This window comes from Littorina saxatilis, linkage group LG1, assembly GCF_037325665.1.
Source record: "Littorina saxatilis isolate snail1 linkage group LG1, US_GU_Lsax_2.0, whole genome shotgun sequence".
NCBI classification, from domain to species: Eukaryota; Metazoa; Mollusca; class Gastropoda; order Littorinimorpha; family Littorinidae; genus Littorina; species Littorina saxatilis.
In genome coordinates, this window is record NC_090245.1 from 103,205,239 (window position 1) to 103,230,926 (window position 25,688).

General features: G+C 48.4%; 1 protein-coding gene and 1 long non-coding RNA gene across 2 annotated transcripts in view; one reads left to right on the top strand and one right to left on the bottom strand.

Moving 5' to 3' along the window:
• The window catches only part of LOC138958004 (uncharacterized), a 292,556-nt gene that overhangs the window by 38,116 nt on the left and 228,752 nt on the right, over positions 1 to 25,688 (top strand). The window contains exons 11-16 of the mRNA XM_070329034.1: positions 840 to 1,103; positions 2,372 to 2,460; positions 21,985 to 22,179; positions 22,592 to 22,819; positions 23,872 to 24,034; positions 25,311 to 25,429. Of these exons, the coding sequence (XP_070185135.1) occupies positions 840 to 1,103; positions 2,372 to 2,460; positions 21,985 to 22,179; positions 22,592 to 22,819; positions 23,872 to 24,034; positions 25,311 to 25,429 (1,058 nt within the window). The remainder of the gene's footprint in view (positions 1 to 839; positions 1,104 to 2,371; positions 2,461 to 21,984; positions 22,180 to 22,591; positions 22,820 to 23,871; positions 24,035 to 25,310; positions 25,430 to 25,688) is intronic.
• LOC138948432 (uncharacterized) lies at positions 4,815 to 9,501 on the bottom strand. The gene is made up of 2 exons (XR_011449993.1): positions 8,100 to 9,501; positions 4,815 to 6,417 (listed from the first exon to the last, which is right to left on the bottom strand). It is a non-coding gene; the product is annotated as an uncharacterized lncRNA (long non-coding RNA).

Genomic DNA, 25,688 nt, shown 5'->3' on the forward strand with positions numbered 1-25,688 from the left:
GTTCTTCCTGAGGTTTGTCACACTGTGTGTGTGTGTGTGTGTGTGTGTGTGTGTGTGTGTGTGAGAGTGTTTGTGTGTGAGAGAGTGTGTGTGTGTGAGAGAGTGTGTGTGAAAGAGTGTTTGTGTGTGTGGTTGAATGTGTGTGTGTCTGTGAGTGTTTGAAACAGAGATGAATATTTTCCGCAAGTTTTGAAGCATGATACATTTTTATGGAGCACAGCCAGTTTCAGCTCCTTCTCGATCTGTTTATATCTTACTGATTTAGCTCAATCAAAGTGTCGATACACACAGTGCAAATACAACCTTTCCAAAACCTGGCATCACACATAACGGGAGCTCTTTCTAACCCTCTCCCTCTAAGCCATCATCCCTCCTTATTAAAATGTTCTTCGTACCATAAAGTATTATCTCTCCTTATTGAGAAGGGGCAGGGCGGGGATGTAGCTCAGTCGGTAGCGCGCTGGATTTGTATTCAGTTGGCCGCTGTCAGCGAGAGTTCATCCCCACATTCGGCGAGAGATTTATTTCTCGGAGTCAACTTTGTGTGCAGACTCTCCTCGGTGTCCGAACACCCCCGTGTGTACACGCAAGCACAAGACCAAGTGCGCACGAAAAAGATCCTGTAATCCATGTCAGAGTTCGGTGGGTTATAGAAACACGAAAATACCCAGCATGCTTCCTCCAAAAACGGCGTATGGCGGGGTAAAAAACGGTCATACACGTAAAATTCCACTCGTGCAAAAAACACGAGTGTGCGTGGGAATTTAAGCCCACGAACGAAGAAGAAGAAGAGAAAGGGCGATTGATGTGTTCCTTATTATTATTTATTATTTCAACAGGCAGTGCATGCAGCAGTGGTTATTACTCCTCCAGCGGCTCCACCTCTTGCCTACCTTGCCCCGGTGGCTACAAATGCAGCGACCCAGCAGTGTCGCCCGTCGAATGCATGGCAGGGACATTCTCGAGCAACGCCAGTGCGAGTTGCTCCAACTGCCGGCCGGGCTACCAGTGTCCCAGTAACGGCATGATTGAGCCAGTCGCCTGCCCTGCTGGTTGGCACCAGACTGGTACCGCCCAGACATCTTGCACTCAGTGCGGGCAAGGTTGGTATTTATTTATATGAAGTTATTATTTTTTCACCATGTTTTGTAATTGGAATGTGTATTGCTTATCGTTTTTAGAACGTGTCCATAAGCAGTCTGCTTGTTATCGTTCTATAAGTTGTTCTTGTCTGAAACTATCGTTTTTAGAACTTGTCCATAAGCAGTCTGCTTGTTATCGTTCTATAAGTTGTTCTTGTCTGAAACGTGTGTACAAAGTAAACTGAATAAAACAGGCTTAAACCAAGGTTGGTATTGCCATGAAAAGAGACGTGTCAGTACTGTACAGTGGAACCCCCTTTTAAGACCTGACAGAATCTGAGAAAATTAGATCTGAAAAAGGAGGGGGTCTTAAAATGGGGGTAAATTTACAGAGGTTATGAACACAACATCTGAGAAAACAGGGTCTTAAAAGGGAGGGAGTCTTAACATGGGGGGTCTTAAAAGGGGGATTCCAGTGTACAGCATTAATGTTTATTGTAGGATTAGGTTTAAGCGTTGTTTCATCATTGGAGGGTTGATGAGCAAAGAATGTGTGCCCTGTCTTTGTTTGTGTCATTACGTAGATGCTGTTGCATTTCATGCTTTGTAATCACTGTAGTTGAAAAACAGATTTTTTTGGAGTCGAGTCAATAATTTTGTATTAGTGTTAGAGAAAAAATGACAGTTATGTGGTAACAGACGGGATGGTAATATAAACATGTTTATAATAGTGCTCAGACCAGGGTCTTGGATCAAGAGTAACATTCTGTTCTGCTGTTGATGTCTCAAGCATGGTAATGTCATTGCTAAGATGAGATGTAAATATTGCAGTACATTGGACCCCCCCCCCCCCCTTTTAACCCCCCCCCCCCCAAATTAAGACTGTCAACTTATTAAGACCCTCAGATTTTCTGTTCATAGCCTATGTAAATTTACCCCCATTTTAAGACCTCCTGCCTTTTCAGGGCCGGATCTGGGGGGGGGGGGGGGTGGGGTTCCTGGGGTTCCGGACCCCCCCCCCCCCCTGGCCATCCAATGTACCTCTCAGAGAAAAAAAATGTGGACTTTGGATCCCTGCCTTCAGTTGGAACCCCCCCCCCCCCCCCCCCTCAAACGAACTTGGTCCGGCCCTGCTTTTAAAGACCTGATTTTCTAAGATTTTTGAAGGTCGTAAAAGGGGGGTTCCACTGTTGCAGTACTTCGTCTTCTTGGCGTTCGCTGATGCTACACATTCAACTGTTGCAGTACAGTACGGACTAAATATACATGTATATCCTTTGTGTTCACAGGAAACAAGTGCCCCACTCGTGACAGCACTCCCACTCCCTGCCCTGTTGGGCAGTACCAAGACGGGTATGAACAGGAGACATGTAAATCAGTAAGTAATCCATCTTTGTCTATTGGCAACATAATTAAAAAAAAAGAAAGAAGGGTATGTTGTTGGGACGTTTAATTATTGACAAAACAAAAGACGGGCGTGGTGGTAAGACGTCGGCCTCCTAATTGGGAGGTCGTGAGTTGGAATCCCAGTCGCTGCCGCCTGGTGGGTTAAGAGTGGAGATTTTTCCGATCTCCCAGGTCAACTTATGTGCAGACCTGCTAGTGACTTAACCCCCTTCGTGTATACACGCAAGGACAAGACCAAATGCGCACGGAAAAGATTCTGTAATCCATGTCGGAGTTGGGTGGGTTATAGAAACACGCAAATACTCAGCATGCCTCCCCCGAAATCGGCGTATGCTGCCTGAATGGCGGGGTAAAAACAGTCATACACGTAAAAATCCACTCGTGCTAAAAACATGAGTGAACGTGGGAGTCTAAGCCCATGAACGAAGAAGAAGAGACAAAACAAAACAAAATGTTCACAGATATATCGACCCAGCGGTCTTTTAAGTGTACAAACACGAATGCACGAACAAAAATGTTCCAACAACATACCTTTCTCCTTTTTGGCTCACGTAAGTGTAGCCTATGCAATCGTAACTTTGTCTGTCTGTGCGTGCGTGCGTATGTGCGTTTGTGCGTGTGTGTGTGCGTGTGTGTGTTTGTGCGTGTGTATGTCTGTGGTAGAAACTCTAACATTTGAAGACGTCACATTACATTGACGTCACATTATGACGTAAGAGGGTTAGACGTCACGCGAAGGAAGTACTGAAAGTCTCGGTCATTATTATTTTGAGCGGGCCGAGACTCTGTTGGCAGTCGTGTCCCTGTAAGTAGGCTACATGCAGACAGACAGATCTAGATCTAGTGTCTCGCTTTCTTGCACAGTTTCACCTATGCTCTTTCTGTGTGTGTGTGTGTGTGTGTGTGTGTGTGTGTATGTGTGACGGAGTGATTGAGTTTGTGTTACTGTTTGTCGATTTCTTACGTGAGCCTTGATGGCTTCGCCTCTTGTTTTATTTTGAATTATAATTACATATTCTTACGCCGAATCACATGATTTGCATTGACCCACTTCGATGCTTAGGTTATGATAAAAGCTACCCCGTCTAGGTATAAGGGGAGCAACCCCAACTAAAAAAGTGACTGCACCAGCATGACTGGCACCCTGGGTTACGTCCCATGCAGCACACTACGTCATCAATGGTGCTGGTCACGTGATACCCCTTCAATCGACTACTATCACTCAAGGGTGACGGTTGTGTTTGCTTTTGCTCTGGCTTGTTTTGTGTCTACGGCACCCACTGGCCTCGGCCCCCGTCTACTTCTTGCTGGCTTGCAGCTGGTGAGATCGTTCATATTTTCTTGTATGTTTTATTGCTTCTGCTGTGAATTTCACATGTCCGTTGGACTCTGAAGTTTTCAGCAGTTGTTTGGCTTCCTCACGGTCGCCATTTGCATTAGCACGTTGTCTGGCTTCTGTTGTTTTAGTCCGTGTTCGGTCTATTAACGCTGTTGTAGCTTGCTTTGTAGCTGCCGTCGGTAGCTTTTACGCATGTGCTTTTCTATTGCTTGCTTACTTCTGAAATGTTTGTGTCTGTACGGACTTGATTATTTTCAGACTTGTGGCTTCCTCCTTGGTCGCCATGTTTAGTTAGCATGTTGTTGTTATGTTGATTTTTTCGTCCGTACTCGGACGCTTAACTCTTCGTATAGCTAGTTGTTTAGCTGCCTTTGGTAGCTCCTAACTGGTTTTAGCTGCCCTCTTTGCTGGCTTCTGAAAGGTTGGCGTCCGTTCGGACTTTGCTAGTTTCAGTTGTTTGTTTATTTTTCTCTCGGTGCTTACATGGCCGTTAATTACAAACATAAACGAGAACTTACCCAGTAAGTCGAAGTTTGTGTAGAATTCCATGAGTGTAGTTTATAGAAACGGAGGGATATATGAGATGCGCATGCCGGAAGTCGCCATACTTTAACGCTCAGATCAATTAAGGAACGACCCTTGATTGATCTAATACATTTTGTGTAACCAAAACAATTAAATGTTTTTTTTCCTGAAAAGTAATTGTCTCCCTTAGCAGATCTATACTGCTGACACTATTTTGCATTATCTGCAAACCAGTTAATTGGGAAGGGCATAATAGCTGTACGGGAGGGCATATATCCCTCCGTTTCTATAAACTACACTCATGGAATTCTACACAAACTTCGACTTACTGGGTAAGTTCTCGTTTATGTTTGTAATTCCATATCATGTAGCTTACCGAAACTACAGGATATACGAGATTTCAAAGTTGGTTTCACAAAATAGCATTGATTGTTCACACATACAATTGTTAACACATCATATGAGTTGTCGCCCTGCGTGAGTTAATGTTTATTTTCTTTAAACATGTTCTTCAAGAGCTCACCGGCAACATAACAAATATGTCTGATTCAGACAAAATAATTTTTCAAACAAATGTGACAGAACATTTAGTTTTTCAAGATACCACTTGATTAAATCACTAGAATACTTGGAAACAATTCAACCAAATAAAAAGTTTTGAAAAACATCTTGTTTTCCTTCTCTCAATGACTTACTAGATCTAGTCACAACCAAACATGATTAATATTGGCAACTGGTATATCCATACCATTACCAAACATGATCTATGCATAGCATTTCACTTGCATTTCAAACCACAAACATCCAAAGGTTATCTACCATCGTTTGGATTTCAGCTTCACTGAGTTAACACAACCAATGAGTTCAGTTTTTCTTGTAAGCAAAATAATTCAAAAGAGAATTCTTTTCTCCTCGCCTAGTTTGCTGCTCATTTTCTACAGGTCGCTTATAAAATTTGAAGAAAGTTTTCGCATTTGACCATCCAGCCGATTTTAAAATGTCATCAATAGAAAAACCACTATTCAACATAGCAGATGCTGACGCTCCCCTGAAACTGTGTGACGTGAATTTACAAATATCAGCGTCAGCGAGGACATCTTTCAACCACCTTGAAACAGTGTCTTTACTTGCAGGCCCAAACGGCCGTACGTAACAAAGCAACAGTTGGTCATTGTTTTTCCTCAACTCTGTTGTACGCTTGATATATTCAAGTAAACAGTTTACAACACACAATTTTAGATCTGTGTATTTGTGTAATTCGAGGGCTTGTTGGTGATGTCCAGGTCTTGTATGCTTTAACTTGTCAACCACCTGAATAGTGCATCCTGTCTCATGAAACTGAAGACAGCTAAGCTTAACAAAATGAATGGTTTGGACCCTCTGCGCAGTTGTTATCAAAAGCAGAGCACAAAGTTTCTTTGTCAACTCTTTCAAAGACAATTTTGAATTGTGTTCTTTCCTTTTGAAATGTTCTAATAACACTGACACATCCCATGTTGCCTTGTATCTTGGTAAAGGTGTTCTCATTTCAAATACACCCTTCATGAACCTTGTCACCTTTGGGTGCGTACCTATCGACCTTTCTTGGTCATAATGCATGACAGTAGAAATTGCACTACGTGCAGTATTGATGGCACTGTAGCCAAGCCCCTCTTCAAAAAGTTCAGTGAGGAAAGTCAGTACCAATCCTACAGTTGGATGAAAGGGATTACTGTTTCTTGTAGAACAAAACAATTGCCAGCGCGCAAGATATGATGCATATTGTCTTTTCGTTGACTCTCTCCACGATGCACACACAATGTCACATGTTCTGCCATGAAATCCTTGTGCTTGGACGGCTTGCCTGATAATTGAACTGCGAGTAGTTGCAGTTTGTGATGAAGAGGATGGGCTGCCTCTGAGTGCGGCAGTTGCAGAGTTGTCTTTCCCTGAGGTAAGCGAACAGGCTGCTGTATCAGAAGATTCAGCATTTGGGGAAACCACACTGCTGTTGGCCAGTGGGGAATGATGAACATACCCTCGGCTTGGTCTGCTTCCAGTTTGCAGAGAGTTTTCTGGATCAAACTGAAAGGGGGAAATGCATAAACATTATCCCACACGCTCCAGTTTACAGTAAAAGCATCCACAGCAATGGAGTCTGGATCTGGGCCCCAAGAAATAAATGGTTTGATTTGGCAATTTAGCCTAGATGCAAACAAATCAATATGAGGCTGTGAAAACTTCAAAAACAGCTTTTCAAAGATTTTTGGGTTTAACATCCATTCTGTTCTGTCATTGAATTGTCTTGATTTTCTATCAGCCTCAATGTTCAGTTTTCCAGGAATATAGGTTATTGTCAACTCTATATCTCTGTTTCTGCACCAGATCCAAATCTGCTTTGCTATTTCATTACACTCTCTTGAGCGAGAACCACCCATATTCTTGACATAGGTTACAGCACACACATTGTCACACATGAGTTTTATATGTCTACCAGTGACGTCTTTTTCAAAGCACCGCAGTCCATATTTAATGGCTAACAGTTCAAGTGCATTTATGTGCATGTCTTTTTCTTGCTCATTCCACCTTCCCCCAGTTGATTTTGTATCACAAACTGCTCCCCATCCACCAGATGTAGAAGCGTCAGTTTTCATTTCCAGGGAAGGCGGTTTCACTTTGAGTGGGTAATAGCTTGTGGTCACATTGGCAATCCACCATTCAAGATCTCTCTTTGCTTTCTTTGTCATACTCATAATGGCATCAAAATTGCCAGCATTCACTTTCAAAGCTTTGGTCTTCAACCTCTCAAGCTGTCTATAGTGGAGTGGTCCCCATTTTACCCCTGGAAAAGCTGCCACAAGCTTTCCAATCACCTGTGCCAGTTCTCGTACAGAAAAAACTTTCTTCTGCATTAAACCAAGACAAGCTGATTTGATCTTGTTTATCTTATCCTCTGACAATGTAACAGTCATTTTCTTTGAGTCGAGGATGAAACCAAGATACTTCAGTTTTTGAGTTGGAACAAGGACTGATTTTCCATCATGAATTGTAAACCCCAGCTTCTGAAAAAGGTTGACAGTTGACAGAATGTTCTTTTTGCACTCTTCAATTGACTGGCCTTGCAGGTAACAATCATCAATAAAGGAGGCAGAGAGAAAACCTTGTGCTCTCAAAAAAGCATACACAGGCTTCAGAAGTTTAGTGAAGTATCTTGGACAGTTCGCCAATCCATTCGGAAAACATGTGTAAACATACAACTGACCTCTCCACTGAAACTTCAGAAATTTTTTGAAATCTGAATGAACTGGTACTGAGTAATAGGCGTGACGAAGATCAACAGATGCCATATAACATCCTTCTTTCATCATACTTGTAGCAGAAGACAAATTTTCCATTTTAAAATGTTCATACTCCACAGACTCGTTGAATTCTTTTAGATTCAATATCATTCTGTATGAACCGTCAGGTTTTTGGACCAAGAAAATAGGAGAGATAATCTCTCCTTCTTCATGTTCTGACTTAACAATCACTTTCATGACAGAAAGTTTCCGTATTTCTTGATCAACTTTATTCCACAAGTTTCCCTGTACCTGATTTTTAGGTATCACAGAACTAGGTAATGTGGCCGAGTTAGAAATAGGAATTTTTACTCCTTGTATCATTTGAATAATAAAGGGGTCAGAGGTCAGTTGTTGCCATTCTTTCACAAAATATTTCAGTCTGCCTGCTTCGAAACACGGTGCACAATTATTGTGTTTTTCACCCACCTCTGGTGTTATGCTTGGAAAGCCTGTGTTGTGGTCCTCTGTGGCCACCTGGTCCGGTATCTCTGACCTCGGCCACGTCCCGCTCTCGGTGTCCATTGGCGCTGGCCCTGCGTCCCACGACGCCTGTCCACCCATCCCCCGTTTTTTGGGGAATCAAACTTGGGGAAAAACTTTCTACCTTTCGTAGACAGTGCAAAATTAGCTCCCAGTTTAGCAGTCGAGTCGATTGCCGTGAGGACAGATTTGAGATCATCACCAAACAGGTGTTCTGTAATGGGAATGTCGTCTGACGTCAATTTGCGATACTTTTTGTTTACAGTCGGCGAGTTCAAAATCTTTGATCTGCGTTCCATTGACATTTCATGGACAGTTTTGAGGTTTAGACTTACTGCATCTGAGATATCTCTCACGAGATCTTTCATGTGTTGCATTTCGCTTTTTACACACTTATCTGCTGTGTTAGCCAGTGCATAAGTTGCTTTCAGCAGACACTTTTGCGTACGCTGAAGTTTTAGATCTGCAGATTTTGTGCTGTGATCTAACACGCTCCAGATTTCTGGATTGACCCTAGGAACTATGAGAGTCTCACAATTTTGTGGTCTTTTGTGTTTATCAAACTTCGTGTTCATTCTTTCATCGTCCATTTTTCCTTTTCCCATTGTTCCAAGCACTTTCGCTAGTTTTTCTAAGATGGGAGGCCCAACATCAGTGTCAGGTTCAAACTCTTGTTCAATATCGTCAAGCACGGTTGTGTCAACCTGCTTCGTTGTGTGAGACTGAGAGGAGATTAACATTTCTAAATCATCTTCCACAAGACTAGACGTCTCGTCTTTGGAAAAAGAACGCTGATCGGTTCTTTTAGTTTTGGCTGTTTTTTGCCCGCGTGCGAGAGTCGCGCAATCTGAACTCTCAGAGTCAGAGTCCGATGCGGAGCTGAGTCTTTTTCTTTTCTTGTCCTGTTTATCAAGTCTTTTTAGAATTCTAGCATTCTGATCTTTCATGAAATTCCAATCATCGATTGGTATTGTGACAGCCTCGAATTTCGATTTAGAGCATTCCCCTGTCTCCTCGCGTAGTAATATTTCTTCATCAGCGGAGTCCGCCATGCTATCTGCACGACACCAAGTCGGTCGTGTCACGGTTTTCGCTGAGAAAACAATATGCAACGCAAAAAATATTACGATGCACCGTCTTTACAGGGTCTGTAATTCAACGATTGAATTTGACAAAGTCAAATCGTTAAAAGAAAAGCGCGGATTTGACGGATAACGAGACTTACTTGTGAGCATTCAAAAAACGCGTCTTGACGGCCCGACCGAAACATACGTGATATGGCGACTTCCGGCATGCGCATCTCGTATATCCTGTAGTTTCGGTAAGCTACATGATATGGAATGAGAATTAGAGGGAGCTAAGGCCGAGGGTTAGGGCTTGGGCCCTGCTAAGCTCTATCCCTCAGCAGCCTCTTCTTTTGAAGAACTCCGTTGTTGTTCATGTTGGCACAATTTTAGGCAATTTTTACGTTGTTCTGTGCCGTTTTTCTGTTACGGACGGTTGGCCGTCTGGCTCTCAGCCGTCCGTCTTGGCCTCTAAGGCTGTCGTTTTACGTCTGTTTCGGCTCCAGAGTCTAGGGCTCTGGGGTCTGCCCTTATCTTTTGCTTATTTCCAGAAATGGATTCCCTCGTTCGCGAGGTTTGCCGCGGCGGACTTCGTCGTCAGCTCTGCCCCCCGCCTGGGGGTTAGGCGACGTTCTCTCCTTCAGACGCTGGGTCTTCTCCGGACCAGGCTGCTGTCCACCGTGATGTTTCTGGACGGTCCCGTGGGGATCTTCTTCTCCTCTTCCTGGCCGGCATTTGTTGCCTTCCGCTGGCGGTAGCGCAACAGTGCATGTCCCTCCGGGGATCCGGCCACAACAAGGTTGGTGTCTGCAGCAGCCGTTTACGGCAGTTGCACTTCCGGTTTCCGGAATCGGATGTTCTCCTGCTAGTGAGCGACTTGCGTTCACGTCGGGTCAGAACCTCTCCGTACTCCAGCAGTCGGTTCCGACAGCTGGGCTTCCTGCTTTCGCAGGAAGTAGGGGTTCACCGTCTAGTGAGCGACTTGCGTTCACGTCCGGACCGAACCCCGCCTTACACCAGCAGTTGTACGCGACAGCTGGGCTTCCGGCTACGGCCGGAAGCAGTGGTTCTTCCGCTCGTGCGCAGCTTGCTGTCACGTCCGGTGCGTCCCACATCTTACCACAGCAGTCAGTTCCGGCAGCTGTTCTTCCGGCTCTGGCCGGAAGCAGTGGTTCTTCCGCTCGTGCGCAGCCTGCTGCCACGTCCGGTGCGTCCCACATCTTACGTCAGCAGTCGTCAGCGACAGCTGCTTCCGGCCCAGGCCGGAAGTAAAAGGCTCACTGGCTAGTGTTCGGACTACGTTCACGTCCGGTTTGAGCCTTGCCTTATGTCAGCAGTCGTCCGCGGCAGCTGCGCTTCCGGTTCCGGCCGGAATTGTAGGTTCACCGGTAGTGCACAGGCTGCTGTCACGTCCGGTTTGGGCCTTACCCTACGTCAGCAGTCGTCAGCGTCAGCTGGGCTTCCGGTTCCAGCCGGAAGTGTAGGTTCACTGGTTAGTGCTCAGGTTGCTGTCACTTCTGGTTCGAGCCTTTACCTACTTCAGCAGTCGTCCGCGACGGCGCCGCTTCCGGTTACGGCCGGGAGCGTAGGTTCACTGGTTAGTGTACAGATTGCTGTCACGTCCGGTTTCGAGCCTTGCCCTACGGCAGCAGTCGTACGCGACGGCTGTGCTTCCAGTTCCGGCTGGAAGTATTGGTTCACTGGTTAGTGCACAGGCTACTGGCACGTTCAGTTCGAACCTTGCCTTACGGCGGTGGTCGTACGCGACCTCTACGCTTCTGGCTGCGGACGGAAGCGTGAGCTCACCGGTTAGTGCACAGGCTGCTGTCACTTCTGGTTCGAGCTTGCCCTACTTCAGCAGTCGTCCGCGACAGCTGTGCGTCTGGTTCCGGCTGGAAGCGTAGGTTCACTGGTTAGTGCACAGACTACGGTCACGTTCGGTTTGAACCTTGCCTTATGTCGGCGATCGTACGCGACCTCTGCGCTTCTGGCTCCGGCCGGAAGTGGGGGCTCACTGGATAGTGGACCTGCTATGGTCCCATCTGGTTTGAGTCTGGTTTTTTCGTCAGCAGTGCCCTTTGGGCTTGCAGGCTCCCTGCCTCAGGCGGATTAGCAGCTACCACACACTTCGGTAGTGGGTTCTGCCGTTCTTCTCACTTCCTGTGCCTTTGGTCTTCGACGCCTCTCATCCTCCTCTTAGTCAGGGGTGAAGTTTGGCCGTTGACTTGCAGGAAAGGGGCTTCAGGCTCCGGCCTTCCCAGCTTCGGGACATTAGCGGCTTAGAGGAAGTTGCCTTTGCCCAAGATGTCCCGGAATTTGCTGTCGTCTTTTGCCCCTCGGCGTGCACCTTTGCCGGTCACGCCGGAACTTCTTCTTTGGGGAACGTTTCGAGTCCCCTGCTCTCTGAGCAGACTCTCTTCCCCTCTGAGGAAGTGGGCAGACAGCTTTTGGAACTTGCTTCCATTTTGGAGACACTCCTTTACGGAGTCCTTGGCGCCCTTTACACTCAGTAAAGAGCAGGACGCAGGGGATGCTTTCTCCACCTTTGCTAGGGCGATTATAATTACATATTCTTACGCCGAATCACATGATTAGCATTGACCCACTTCGATGCTTAGGTTATGATAAAAGCTACCCCGTCTAGGTATAAGGGGAGCAACCCCAACTAAAAAAGTGACTGCACCAGCATGACTGGCACCCTGGGTTACGTCCCATGCAGCACACTACGTCATCAATGGTGCTGGTCACGTGATACCCCTTCAATCGACTACTATCACTCAAGGGTGACGGTTGTGTTTGGCTAGCGCTAAGGCTTGTTTTCGTGTCTTCGGCACCCACCGGCCTTGGCCCCCCGTCTTCTTTCGCTGGCTTGCAGCTGGTGAGATTGTTCTTGTTTTCTTACATGTTTTGTTCTTTCTGCCTCGAATTTCGCATGTCCTTTGGACTTTGAAGTTTTCGGCAGTTGTTGGCTTCCTTTCGGTCGCCATTTGTATTTGCACGTTGTCAGGCTTGTGTTGTTTTCGTCCGTGTTCTGGACTGTTAACGCTTGTTGCTTGCTTGTAGCTGCTGTTAGTAGCTTTTCGTATGTGCTGAATTGTTTGCTTTCTGCTTCTGAATTTTGTTAGCGTCTGTGTGACTTTGCTATTTTTCAGTTGCGGTTGTTGTTTTCTTTTCGGTCTTAATATGGCCGATGGTGAAAAGAAGAAAGGCTCTAAGCCTGAGGATAAGGGCAAGGGCCCTGGCAAACCTAAATCCTCCGCGTCGGCGTCCTCTAGCAAGGACCCTATCATCTTAGTGACAGATCCTAAGAGCAATGTGTCATTTTCTGTGCCTATCTCTGCTCCGAGCGGTCTTCCGTCCGGCTCTCAATCGCTAGTTTCGGCCCCTAAGGCTGTTTGCGTTGCGTCGGTTGCGGCACCAGAGTCCGGTGCTCTGGTGTCTTCTTTGATTTCGTCTCTTCTTCCAGAGATTAGGAGTCTGGTGCGACAGGAGATGTCACGGACGGACTCCCTTTCCAGGTCCGCCCCCCTCCCGGGGGTGGGTGACGCTCGTTCCCTGGCTTCCTTTTTGCCGGGGCCGTCTTCCGCTGGATCTTCCCTGCCGGGACCTCGTGCTCTTCCGGCCCGGTACTCGTCACCTGCCGCTTGCGGTGGTGTGACGGTGCGCTTCCCTCCGGGGATACGGGCTGATCAAGGTTGGTGCGCGCAGCTGCCGTTTACGGCGGCTGCACTTCCGGTTTCCGGAATCGGATGTTCTCCTGCTAGTGAGCGACTTGCGTTCACGTCGGGTCAGAACCTCTCCGTACTCCAGCAGTCGGTTCCGACAGCTGGGCTTCCTGCTTTGGCAGGAAGTAGGGGTTCACCGTCTAGTGAGCGACTTGCGTTCACGTCCGGTCCGAACCCCGCCTTACACCAGCAGTTGTACGCGACAGCTGGGCTTCCGGCTACGGCCGGAAGCAGTGGTTCTTCCGCTTGTGTGCAGCTTGCTGTCACTTCCGGTGCGTCCCACGTCTTGACACAGCAGTCGTTTACGGCAGCTGGTCTTCCGGCTTCGGCCGGTAACATGGGTCATTCTTCCGGTGCACAGTCAACTGTCACTTCCGGTCTGACTCATGATTGTGCCTACGGGCTTCCGGGCTTCCGCCCACACTATGTGCAGCTGCAGGATGGCCTTAGCGCTTCCGGTTCAGCTGCATTTCCGGCTCCATCCGGATTTTCCTGCTCTCTTCCGGACGGTTCCCCTGGATCGTCACGGGATGTCGGGCATGCTTCGCCCTTTGGACATGCAGGGTGTCTGTCTCAGGGAGATCGGCAGCTTCCACACACTTCGGTGTTGACGGCTTCTGATCTCCCTCTTCCTGCTGCTTCTGGCTTCGACTCCTCTCAACCTCCTTTTAGCCAGGACGGGGGGGGGGTCGTCTCCCAGCAGGATGGTCCCCGACCTTCGGGTCTGTTTGCGCAGCGCCCCTTTGTGGGTTCAGGCGGCTCTGTTCCGCCTCCTTCGTTCGTCGCTTCAGATTCTAAATCTGTTGATGATGAATTCTCGCTGCCGGGGGTCTCGGCTAGCTTCAAGGCGGCGCTTGAAGCAGCCGCGGAGGTTTCCTCCCGCTACTTTCCGGAAGGAGCTGCTTCGTCTGTTAAGCCTTCGACTTCCGGTCCCTCAGCGTTGGCTGACTTCCGGTTGGAGCAGCAAGACGATGGCTACTTCCGGTTTCTGGAATCGCCCTCTGTGGCTTTTCAGCTTTCTAAACTCTTTGCGAGGTCCACTTCTCAGGGTGGTGGACTTCCTGTGCCTTCTGTTCCTTTGCTGGTCCCCCATGGGTCAGCTCCGGAGTCGGCATTAGAGTATCTTGCTTCTTCTGCTCAGGCTTCCTCTTTTGTGCCTCTTGCGGCACAGAGGAAGTTGCCTTTGCCTAAGGCTCCAAGGAACTTGCTGTCTCGCTTTGCTCTTCCGAGTGCACCTTTGCAGGTCACTCCGGATCTCCTTCCTCTCCTCACGAAGCCGCTCAGGCGGGACTCCTGTTTGCCCATTTCTGAACAGAGTCTCTCTTCGTTGGAGGAAATCGGGAGACAGCTCTTGGAACTCAGTTCCATCTCAGAGACTCTCATTAGAGCCCTTTCGAGGGCTCTTACCTCTTCTCTGGCTCCTTTCGCTCTCAGCAGGGAGCAGGACGCAGAAGATATTGCTTCTCTGCTCTCGACTCTGGCTAGGGTGAACGAGGAGCACATGAGGTTGTCCTCCCTGCACTATGCCTATGCGGTTACGTGCAGGAGGGACTTGTTCCTTACCCACTCTCAGTTCTCTGACGAGTCGACAAGGAACTCCCTCCGCTCGTCGCCCTTTGTTGAGGGCTCCCTCTTTGGCCACCTGGCTTTGGACGCCAGAAAGCAAGAGATTGAGGCTAACAGGGATTCGCAGTTCTCCTCTTTTGCGCTTCAGGCGCTGAAGCAACAAAAGCAGGCTGCTCCTAAGCAGGCTGCGCCTAAGCAGTCTCAGTCTCAACAGACTAAGGCTCCAGCTCAGGCGCATCCTGCTTCCCGCAAGAGACCTCATGCCCCTTACCGCGGTTCGGGCAAGAGGTCGTCGGCGGGCAGGGGGAGGGGTGCGCCCAAGGGCAAGCCCCACCCCCAATGAAGCGTCCCCGACTTCACCCCCCTCCAGCCCTCCACTCTGGTGATGGCTGGGGGCCTCTCGAGGGCTCTGTCACATTGGCTGAACTCTACTCACAGCCGATGGATAGTGGGGGTAGTGAAGTCGGGGTTCCGCTTGCTGTGGCTGGAGGACAAGGCCCCTCTTTCAAGGTCTCCTCCAGCCTTCAAGCCCCCCTTCTCTCGGGAGGCAAGGGCCGTCCTCCAGTCGGAGGTTGCCTCTCTGGTGGAGAAGGGAGCGGTGGAGGCGGTCTCGGACCACAGCTCCCCGGGGTTTTACGGGAGGCTTTTTGCTGTCCCCAAGGCCTCGGGGGCTTGGCGCCCTGTTTTGGACTTGTCGTTCCTCAACACGTTTTTGAGAACGATCAAATTCAAAATGGAGACGCCTGCCTCGGTCAGAGACGCGCTCCGCCCAGGAGACTGGGCGACCTCCATAGATTTGACGGATGCCTACTTCCATATCTTGGTGCATCCAGCCGACCGGAAATGGCTCCGTTTCCGGTGGGCAGGTCAAATCTTCCAGTTCCGCGCGCTTCCTTTTGGCCTGTCTCTAGCGCCATGGGTTTTCACCATGGTGGTGAGACAGGTCTGCGCTCTGGTGAGGTCGCGGGGGGTTCGGCTGCGGGCTTACCTCGACGACTGGCTTGTCATGGGCCAGAGCGAGGAGGTTTGTTCGCAGCACACCCAGATGGTTCTCCGGGAGGCCGGCTTGCTCGGCTTCTCGGTCAACCAGGTGAAGTCAGAGCTCGTACCGTCGCAGACGTTCACCTACTTGGGTATGGTGTTCAACACGGTCTCCTGGACTGTCCACCCCTCTTTGAAGCGGGTGGTCAAGCTCCAGGCTCTTATCCGCTCTACTCTGCCTCTCCTGCAGGCTCCTCTCAGGACATTGGCCTCCATTCTGGGGCAAATGGAGTCAATGGCCCTACTGGTGTCACTGGGGAGGGTGCACAAACGGCCTCTTCAGCACGCCCTGAAGCCGTTTGTGGACTCTCCTCGGGTGAACTGGAACGAGCTTGTTCCCCTTGGGGAATGGTTCCAGGCTGCATCCCTTCCGTGGTTGGACACGGATTGGCTCTGCAGGGGGGTTCCGATCGCCGCTCCCCCTCCCGACTTGGACCTCTTTACAGATGCGTCCCTGATGGGTTGGGGAGCGCACACGGACCGGCTCACGGCCTCCGGTCTGTGGTCTTCGGAACAGAGTGCATGGCACATCAACTCTCTGGAGTTGGAGGCTGTGCGGCTGGCTCTGATTGCGTTCCTCCCGTCGCTTACCGCAAAGCGAGTCCGTCTGTTCACAGACAATACGACAGTGGCCGCTTATGTGAACAAGCAGGGGGGTTCGCGGTCCCCTACTCTCTCCCGCAGGGCCTGCGAGCTGCTGATTTGGTGCACTCAGCACCGAATCTCCCTTGTGGCTCGGTACCTGCCGGGAAGCCTCAACACGCTTGCGGATGCGCTCAGTCGCTCCAGCAAGGTGTTGCAATCGGAATGGACGGTCACACACGGAGCGCTTCTCCGTCTTTGGGCTCTGGTCCCGAAGCCCCAGGTGGATCTCTTCGCCACCAGGTTCTCCAGACGCCTTCCGATTTTCGTGTCTCCCTTCCCCGACCCGGAGGCTTGGGAGACCAACGCTCTGGAGTTGACTTGGGCGGGCCTGGAGGCTTATGCCTTTCCGCCCTTCAACCTGCTCGGCCAGGTGATCAGGAAGGCGGAATTGGAGTCTCCGTCTCTTCTCCTGCTGATCGCCCCTCTGTGGCCGTCTCAGACGTGGTTCCCGGACCTTCTGAGACTGGCTCGCGGTCCTCCAATCCCCCTGTCGCTAGTGAGAGGAGAGCTCGTTCAGCCTCGAAGCGGCATCGCTCACGAGGACCCACAGTCTCTAAGACTTCACGCGTGGAGACTGTGAGGTCTGCGCTCAGGCGTTCTGGAGCGTCTGAACGCACTTTGCATCTGGTTCAGCGCTCTCACAGAGCATCCACCTCCACTGTTTACTCTTCGCATTGGAAGGCATGGGTTTCTTGGTGCCAGACTGCCGGTGTTAATCCGGTTGCACCTCGTACCATGCATGTGGCCAATCACTTGGCTGATTTGTCTTCGCAGGGACTCTCCTCCTCTTCTTTGAAGGTTCGCAGGTCCGCGATTTCTTCTACGCTGAAACAGATAGGGCATTCGATTAGTCTCAGCACTGTAGTGGCTGGAGTCATTAGGGGTGCCTCGCTTGAAGAGGTTAAGTCGCGTTCGGCTCTGCCGAAGTGGGATCTGTTTCTGGTTCTAGAGTTTCTTCGCTCTTCCGATTTCGAACCACTGGAGAACGCGAGTCTTCCTAATCTGACGCGCAAGACTCTTTTTCTCTTGCTTCTTGCAACTGCCCGTAGAGGCAGTGAAGTGCACGCCCTTTCGGGCAATCCGCAGGATATTTCTTGGGAACGTGATGGCTCAGTTTCGCTGAGGTTTCGTGTAGGCTTTCTGGCTAAAAACCAGTCACCAGGTCAACCCTCTCCTCGGGTTGTGGTGAAGCCGCTTTCTCACATTTTGGCTAGGGACGATCCCGATATGGTCAACTGCCCTGTTAGGGCCCTTGAGGCGTATCTCTCCCGTATTCAGTCTGTCAGATCGAGTTCTCAGAAGCTTTTGTTTATTTCATTAAACACTGCCATGGAGAAAGATATATCGAGGACTACCTTGGCCAGGTGGGCGTCGGCCGTCATTAAGCAAGCTTATGCGTGGAGCCTATCACAAAGAGGGGGGGCTCTGCCTGCCTTTCCTCTCTGCTCGGCCCGGGCTCACGAGTCAAGGGCTTGGGCCTCTTCAGTGGCCGTCTTGCGGTCCCACAGAATGAGCGAAGTCTTGAATACAGCTTATTGGCGATCGGACGATGTATTCATCAGCTTTTACCTGAGAGACATTGCTTCGCTCTGTAACGATGGATCAAGGTCCCTGCCTGCCTTGGTGGCAGCGGGCCAGTGCATTTCCAGAATTTGATGGTGAGTTTGAACACTTTTTGATCTTACCCACCTCCTGGTTGGAGTTATCTGCTAATCATGTGATTCGGCGTAAGAATATGTAATTATAATCGAAAATTTTTATCTAAATTTTGATTTGATTAATATACTTACCCGAATCACATGGGTAATTCCCTCCCTCCTGCCCCGCTCGATTTTTGATGTTCTATTAGTCGATTGAAGGGGTATCACGTGACCAGCACCATTGATGACGTAGTGTGCTGCATGGGACGTAACCCAGGGTGCCAGTCATGCTGGTGCAGTCACTTTTTTAGTTGGGGTTGCTCCCCTTATACCTAGACGGGGTAGCTTTTATCATAACCTAAGCATCGAAGTGGGTCAATGCTAATCATGTGATTCGGGTAAGTATATTAATCAAATCAAAATTTAGATAAAAATTTTCGAATTTAGAACGGAGAAGGCCTTCCTCTCTGCACAATGCCCATACGGTCATGTTCAGACGGGACTTGTTCCTCGCCCATTCCTAGTTTGTGAGGAATCAATGAGAGACACCCTTAGTTCTTCACCCTTGGTGGATGGGTCTCTCTTCGGCCTCCTGGCCTCTAAGGCCTCCTGGCCTTCAAGTCCTCCTGGCCTCCTGGTCTCTGAAGCCTCCTGGCCTCTAAGGCCTCCTGGCCCCCAAGGCCTCCTGGCCTCTAAGGCCTCCAAGGCCTCCTGGTCTCCAAGGCCTCCTGACCTCTAAGGCCTCCTGGCCTCTAAGGTCTCCTGGCTTCCTAGGCCTCCGGGCCTCTTAGGCCTCCAAGGCCTCCGGGTCTCCAAGGCCTCCTGGCCTCCAAGGCCTCCTGGCCTTTAAGGACTCCTGGCCTCTAAGGTCTCCTGGCTTCCAAGGCCTCCTGGCCTCTAAGGCCTCCAAGGCCTCCTGGCCTCCAAGGCCTCCTGGCCTCCAAGGCCTCCTGGCCTCTAAGGTCTCCTGGCTTCCAAGGCCTCCTGGCCTCTAAGGCCTCCTGGCCTCCAAGGCCTCCTGGCCTCCAAGGCCTCCGGGCCTCTAAGGCCTCCGGGCCTCTAAGGCCTCCGGGCCTCTAAGGTCTCCTGGCTTCCAAGGCCTCCCTGGCCTCCTGGCCTCCAAGGAAATAAAGATTTGTAGGGACCTTCAGGTCTCTTCTTTTGCTCTTCAAGCTTTGAAGCAGCAAAACGGGCTCTACCTAAGCAGACTCAGCTTGTTCAGGCTAAGTCCTCAGCTCAGGTTTATCCGGAGGGGTTCTTCCTTTCACAGACGTCTTAGTCGGTGTTTTTAGGGAACAACAGCCGGCATTAGGGCTTCCGGGTTTTTTAGCCTCGGCTGGTGCAACAGCCATTTCATCCGTTGGTGGTGTTGGTTGTTGTTTGCTCTTTTGGACTCGGTCCTAGTGGGTCTTTCGCCGGTTTTGACTCTGTCTTTCTCTAGCGATCGGACTTGTTCTGGTGTTTCGTCCAAACTTAAGGTTTACTTGAGTTGGCCTCGGAAGTTACATTCAGATTTTACTGAGTTTGCATTGGTTTTAGCAATGCATGGTGAGGGGTCATTCTTGTGGCCTATCACTTTTCTCAGCTTTATTGGCTAACCCTCCCCTTTCGGTAGAGGTCTAGTTAATTTCCTGGTTTCTTGGTGCGGGCTTTCAGCCCAGCATCTTTGATGGCAGGTCTACGGGCGTTACGGCTCTCAGCCTTAGCCCGTGTAATAGTCTCCTGCCTGGCATGGGCGACTACGGTCTCCGTGTCTCTAGAATTTGTGTCTTCCTCTTCTCCCTCATCCTGCCATGAGGCGAGTCGGGTCGACTTCCGGTGGGGTTGGGTTGCCTGTTACGGTCACCCCTCTACCACTTGCAACTATTACGGACTCTTGCCTTTTGTGTTCCGTGTCTGATTCTCGGTTCTGAGGTATCAGACGTGTTTGGTTTTTCAGCCAGACTCAGGAATTTTCTGGGCTCGGTCGGCCGCGATATTTACTTCGGGCTCTTCTTCTTAAGGCTGGTTAGCTTCACGGTTTTCTGTTTTTCCTTTCCAGTCTCGTTTCTGTTTTGGGTTTTTGATTTTCTTTCATTTACCTACAAGCAGACTGCTTTGTGAACACTCTGACTTTAGTCATTTCGGTTAGAGTCACCGGTCACATCAGGCTTTGGCCACCGCGATCTCCGCCCTGCTGGCGGCTTACACTTTTCGTAGGCCGCTTCTTCCTCTGTTTACCTCCCTCTATGCTTCTGCATGGACTGGTAGTGGACTTCTGGTGACCGTCTCTTCTGAGTTTTTTTTTTTTTTTTCTTTGAGTTTGACTCTGGTTTTTTGTACCCAGACGTCTCTCTCTCTTTCTCGGAAACAGGTCACTCCTCTCTGGAGCTGACCGTTATCTCTCCGGCCTTTCGGGCCTCTCTCCATGCCAAGGCTTTTAACTTTGGCATGATTGTTTTACGGTCCTGGGGAAGGTTGGTGCTTTTCATTTATGATCGGTCAACCTTACGCTTAGTCGTTTCCAGGGTTTTTGGCATTTCCTTCCAAGAGTAAGGGGGGGGGGGGGCAGCTTGTCTGTCCCTCTACTCGGCTCGGGTTATTCAAGACTTGAGCCCCTTTCTGGGCTGTTTTTTATGGTTCAGGAGATGGGAAGAAGTGCTGAGCACAGCTTACGGGCTCTCTGATGCTTGGTGTAGCTATCGGCTATCTTTCCCCCAGGCTCAGCCCGAGCTCTTTTTCCAGGGCCTGGGCCTCCTCCTCGGCCGTTTTACGGTCTGGGAGGTTGGATGATGTCCTGCACACAGCTTACTGGTGCTCGGCTTTTGTCTTTATCAGTTTCATAGGGAGACATTGCTGCCTTCTGGCAGTATGGATCTATCTGTAACGATGGATCTAGGTCCCTTCCTGCTTTGGTGGCAACGGGACAATGCCTCTCCAGAATTTAAGAGTGAGTTTGATCTTCTTTGATCTTACCCACCGCCTGGTTGAAGTTATCTGCAAATCATGTGATTCGGCGTAAGAATATGTAATTATAATCGAAAATTTTTATCTAAATTTTGATTTGATTAATATACTTACCCGAATCACATAAGTAATTCCCTCCCGCCTGCCCCGCTCGATCTTTTTGATATTCTATTAGTCGATTGAAGGGGTATCACGTGACCAGCACCATTGATGACGTAGTGTGCTGCATGGGACGTAACCCAGGGTGCCAGTCATGCTGGTGCAGTCACTTTTTTAGTTGGGGTTGCTCCCCTTATACCTAGACGGGGTAGCTTTTATCATAACCTAAGCATCGAAGTGGGTCAATGCAAATCATGTGATTCGGGTAAGTATATTAATCAAATCAAAATTTAGATAAAAATTTTCGATTTTGGAACATTGGCAGTCAAATTATTTTTGGATTATTGGCAACATAGAACAAATAACTCCCTTGATGTAGTGTGCAACAGTTACAAAAAAAAGGGGGAGAGGTGAAGCATTCTTCTTCTTCTTCTGCGTTCGTGGGCTGCAACTCCCACGTACACTCGTGTTTTTTTGCACGAGAGGAATTTTACGTGTATGACCGTTTTTTACTCCGCCATTTAGGCAGTCATACGCCGTTTTCGGAGGAAGGTGAAGCATTAAGCCAGTGAGTTTGAAGCTTCTAGTTAACAGTTGATGAACATCGTACTGTTGTAGAAAGAAAGTTTCATGTGGGTGACTCATGTCAGATTCTGTTGAAACTTTAGAATTGAATTAAATTCGCCTAAATGGCGGGGTAAAAACGGTCATACACGTAAAATTCCACTCGTGCAAAAACACGAGTGTACGTGGGAGTTTCAGCCCACGAACGCAGAATAAGAAGAAGAAGAAGAATTAAATTCAATGCTGCCAATTTAGTGAGTAAAACAGCGTTTTGGAAACATGTCATTAAATTTGCAAATGTTTTTCTCCTTTTGAAGTGCAGCGTAACTATTGACAGCGATGCTGGTTTTTACTGCTCATGTGTCAATTTCGCTACTTATTGGATCCAGTTGATTTAAAAAAAACATAATTGTCAAACTGTATCTGTCTTTGATATAGCACGTACTCTTTCAAACAACGTGAAATAGGTGACCTCAGCGGCTAGAACAGAAACTTCATTGAAAAACAAGAAATGAAAAAAGAACTTGTGTTAACATTGCAGTGCCCAGACGGTTACTACGCCACCAGTAGAGGCAGCACACTGTGCACTATTTGCCCGGCTGGCTCCAAATGCCCGGACCCCACAGCTACCCCTGAGGTGTGTGGAGCAGGAGAAACCTCCTCTGCAGGAGCCACAGCCTGCACTGCCTGTCCTGCCGGCCAGGTCTGCGGTTCTGGAACCAGTTCAAGCTGTGCTGTGAGTATTTTGTGATTATAAATGCAGCGTTTAGTGTAGTTTCAATGTGGTAAGAGTGGAATGTTGTGTAGTTCTTGTCTTGAAGGTGTGGTATGTTGTGTGTTGATGTTAAAGTGCTGGATGGTTTATTATACTGACGATGTACACATGTAGATTTTGTTGTGTGTGTGTGTGCATGCATGCAGGCGGGCGGGCAGGGCATGTATGCGCGTGTGTGTGTATGTATATGTGTGTGTTTGTTTGTGCAGGGGCTGGTTTACTGCCTCTGTTTCAGTTCTGATTGTTAAGTGTTATGTATTTATTTTTTCTATTTGTTATTAGTTTTCTTTACATGACAGACCCTCCTCAGTCACCTAAAAGATTTCATTTATTGAACACCATGTGTTATGTTCTGAATTCTTTACACTTTCAGAACGGAGAATACTCCAACGGCACAGCCTGCGTGGCCTGTCCAGCAGGGTTTTACTGCCCATCCCCACTCTCCTCGCCAGTCACCTGTGCATCCGGCACCTACCAGTCGTCCACCAGTCAGACCACCTGTCTGTCCTGTCCAGCTGGCCAGTCCTGCATTGACCGTGCCGCCACACCTGTTGATTGTAATGCTGGCTACTACAGCGCTAATGGTGAAGAAGTTTGCCAGGTGAGTTTCTGAAATATCGGGTGGTTTTCTTTGTGTAAGGAAGGAGAATGTTTTTGTTAATCTCAGAAATTAACGTGGTTTTTTGACTCACATGCGAAGCAAAAGTGAGTCTATGTACTCACCCGAGTCGTCCGGCCGTCCGGAAAACTTTAACGTTGGATATTTCTTGGACACTATTCAGTCTATCAGTACCAAATTTGGCAAGATGGTGTATGATGACAAGGCCCCAAAAAACATACATAGCATCTTGACCTTGCTTCAAGGTCAAGGTCGCAGGGGCCATAAATGTTGCCTAAAAAACAGCTATTTTTCACATTTTTCACATTTTCTCTGAAGTTTTTGAGATTCAATACCTCACCTATATATGATATATAGGGCAAAGTAAGCCCCATCTTTTGATACCAGTTTGGTTTACCTTGCTTCAAGGTCAAGGTCACAGGAGCTCTTCAAAGTTGGATTGTATACATATTTTGAAGTGACCTTGACCCTGAACTATGGAAGATAACTGTTTCAAACTTAAAAATTATGTGGGGCACATGTTATGCTTTCATCATGAGACACATTTGGTCACATATGATCAAGGTCAAGGTCACTTTGACCCTTATGAAATGTGACCAAAATAAGGTAGTGAACCACTAAAAGTGACCATATCTCATGGTAGAAAGAGCCAATAAGCACCATTGTACTTTCTATGTCTTGAATTAACAGCTTTGTGTTGCATGACCTTGGATGACCTTGCATGTATTTTGGTAGGAAAAATGTGTAAAGCATGTGAGTCGTATGGGCTTTGCCCTTCTTGTTTGTTTTTGTTTTATTGTTTTTACATACAGAGTATCTGTGGGTTTTTACACACCTGTTCTAATGGGTTGTGTATAGCAATTGGTCTGTCTGTTTGTCTGTCTTTTCTGATTAGACTTGTATCTCTGGTACTGTGGGTTCAATTGAGCTGACATTTGGTGAGTAGCTTGGAATTTTGGTGCATACGTTGTGTGCCAAAAATTAGGTTTATATTTTTGTAAAGTTTCTTTTTTAACATTGACTGTATGTTTCAGCGTTGTCCTGATGGAACATACAGTGCGGCAGTTTCAGCGTCCTGCACCCAGTGTCCGGCGGGTCAGTATTGTTTTGACGGCACCAACTTCGTCACTCCCGCTAACTGTGCTGCCGGAGAGTACAGTGCTCTTGGGGAAAACATCTGTAGCACTTGCCAGTCGGGTAGGTTATTTGATTAATTGCATGTACCTTGTTTTTGTTAGTTTTATAGTGTCTGGTTGTGTGGGGAATTTTCTCCACATGTCCTGTGTGTGTTGTAATGTTTGTGTTGTTCTCTGTATTCATGTTGGCTAATTTGTGATTTCTTTTTCAATCAATAGCTCTTGTGTTGGTCAGTTCAGCTTTCTTTCTTTCACTTAGAAAGCATTTCTCATTAAGCTTAATGCCTCTGTTTAATCAATATCCTAGGATGACAGTTTGTATGTCTTAACATCAATAAGATGGTAAGCTTTACTCTCCACAGAAGAAAACAACAAACAGGCAAACCATCAAACAAAAGACAAGCACAAAAAGCATACATTGGTTTACAATGGCATCTTCCATGGGAGGCCCCTCAAAGGAAAGGACACCTCCCTTGAAAAGATGTCCTCTGTTGTCCCTTTGTCTATTATCTCTACCAAATATACCTGTCATGACAGGCCACCTGCAATGAAGGGACACTTTTGGCTAGTCCCAAGGGTGTCCTTTCTGTACAGTGCTTTCTGTGCTGTTGCATGCCTGTGCCTGTGTCTGTGCCCGGTAGCTCAGTTGGTAGAGCACTGGACTTGTGATCGAAAGGTCGCAGGTTCGAATTCGGGCCGGGACGGACACGGGTCAACTTTATGTGCAGACCCAGAGACGGAAGCCATGTCCCACCCCCGTGTCATCACAATGGCACGTAAAAGACCTTGGTCATTCTGCCATAAGTGCAGGTGGCTGAATACACCTAAACACGCAGACACCTGGGTAGCGCGACTCCGTTGCTGCTAGCTTTCCACTGGGAGGAAGCGACCCGAATTTCCCAGCGATGGGACAATAAAGTAATGAAAATGAAATGAAATGAAAAATGACGGTGTTGGTGTTTTAAACTCTTTACTTTTCTCCATTCCAACATCTGCCTGACCGTGTTCTGCTGTCTCGTTCTCTTTTTGCTTAACACTTTCTACCCCACCTATGTTGACCAAGTTTTTTTTTTAGCCGAGACCAGCTGTGCTGCAGCAGGTCACTCAGAATTGTAGTAACTGTGTAGTAACTGTGTATCAACACGCTGGAATGCAGGCGTTAGATGGACGTTACAGGAAGCGACTGAAGCTAACAGTCTGAGCGGATATATCCGTACCTGGTCAGATAGAGCCATATGAGTGGGTACGGATATATCCATACCTGGGAGACAATGAGTTAACTCACGTTGTTAGCTTCAGTCACTCACAAATCCTATGTTTTTCTATTCCTGCGACAGGTACGTACAGCAGTGCGGGAGCGTCAGTGTGTTCCCTGTGTCCTGCTGGATCCCATTGCTTGAACCCTGCAGCGTCTCCCACCACCTGTACTAGTGGACAATACAGCTCTGAAGGAGTGGTAGGAATCTTGCCAACATTCATATTGTATTTGTCAAAAAGAAGATTGGAGAGAGGTGGCATGAAAAACAAATTTAATTGTTGTTGTTACAAAAAAAGATGCATGTTCGTGTGTTGTGCATACTTTACAAACAGCTCTGCTCATCATCTAGCATTTAAGCTTTGTGTGTATGTGCATGTTTGAGTGTTTGCATGCTTGTTTGTGTGTGTGTATCTTTCTTGTCTGTCAGTGTGTGTGTGGGTGCACGCGCTCACGCACG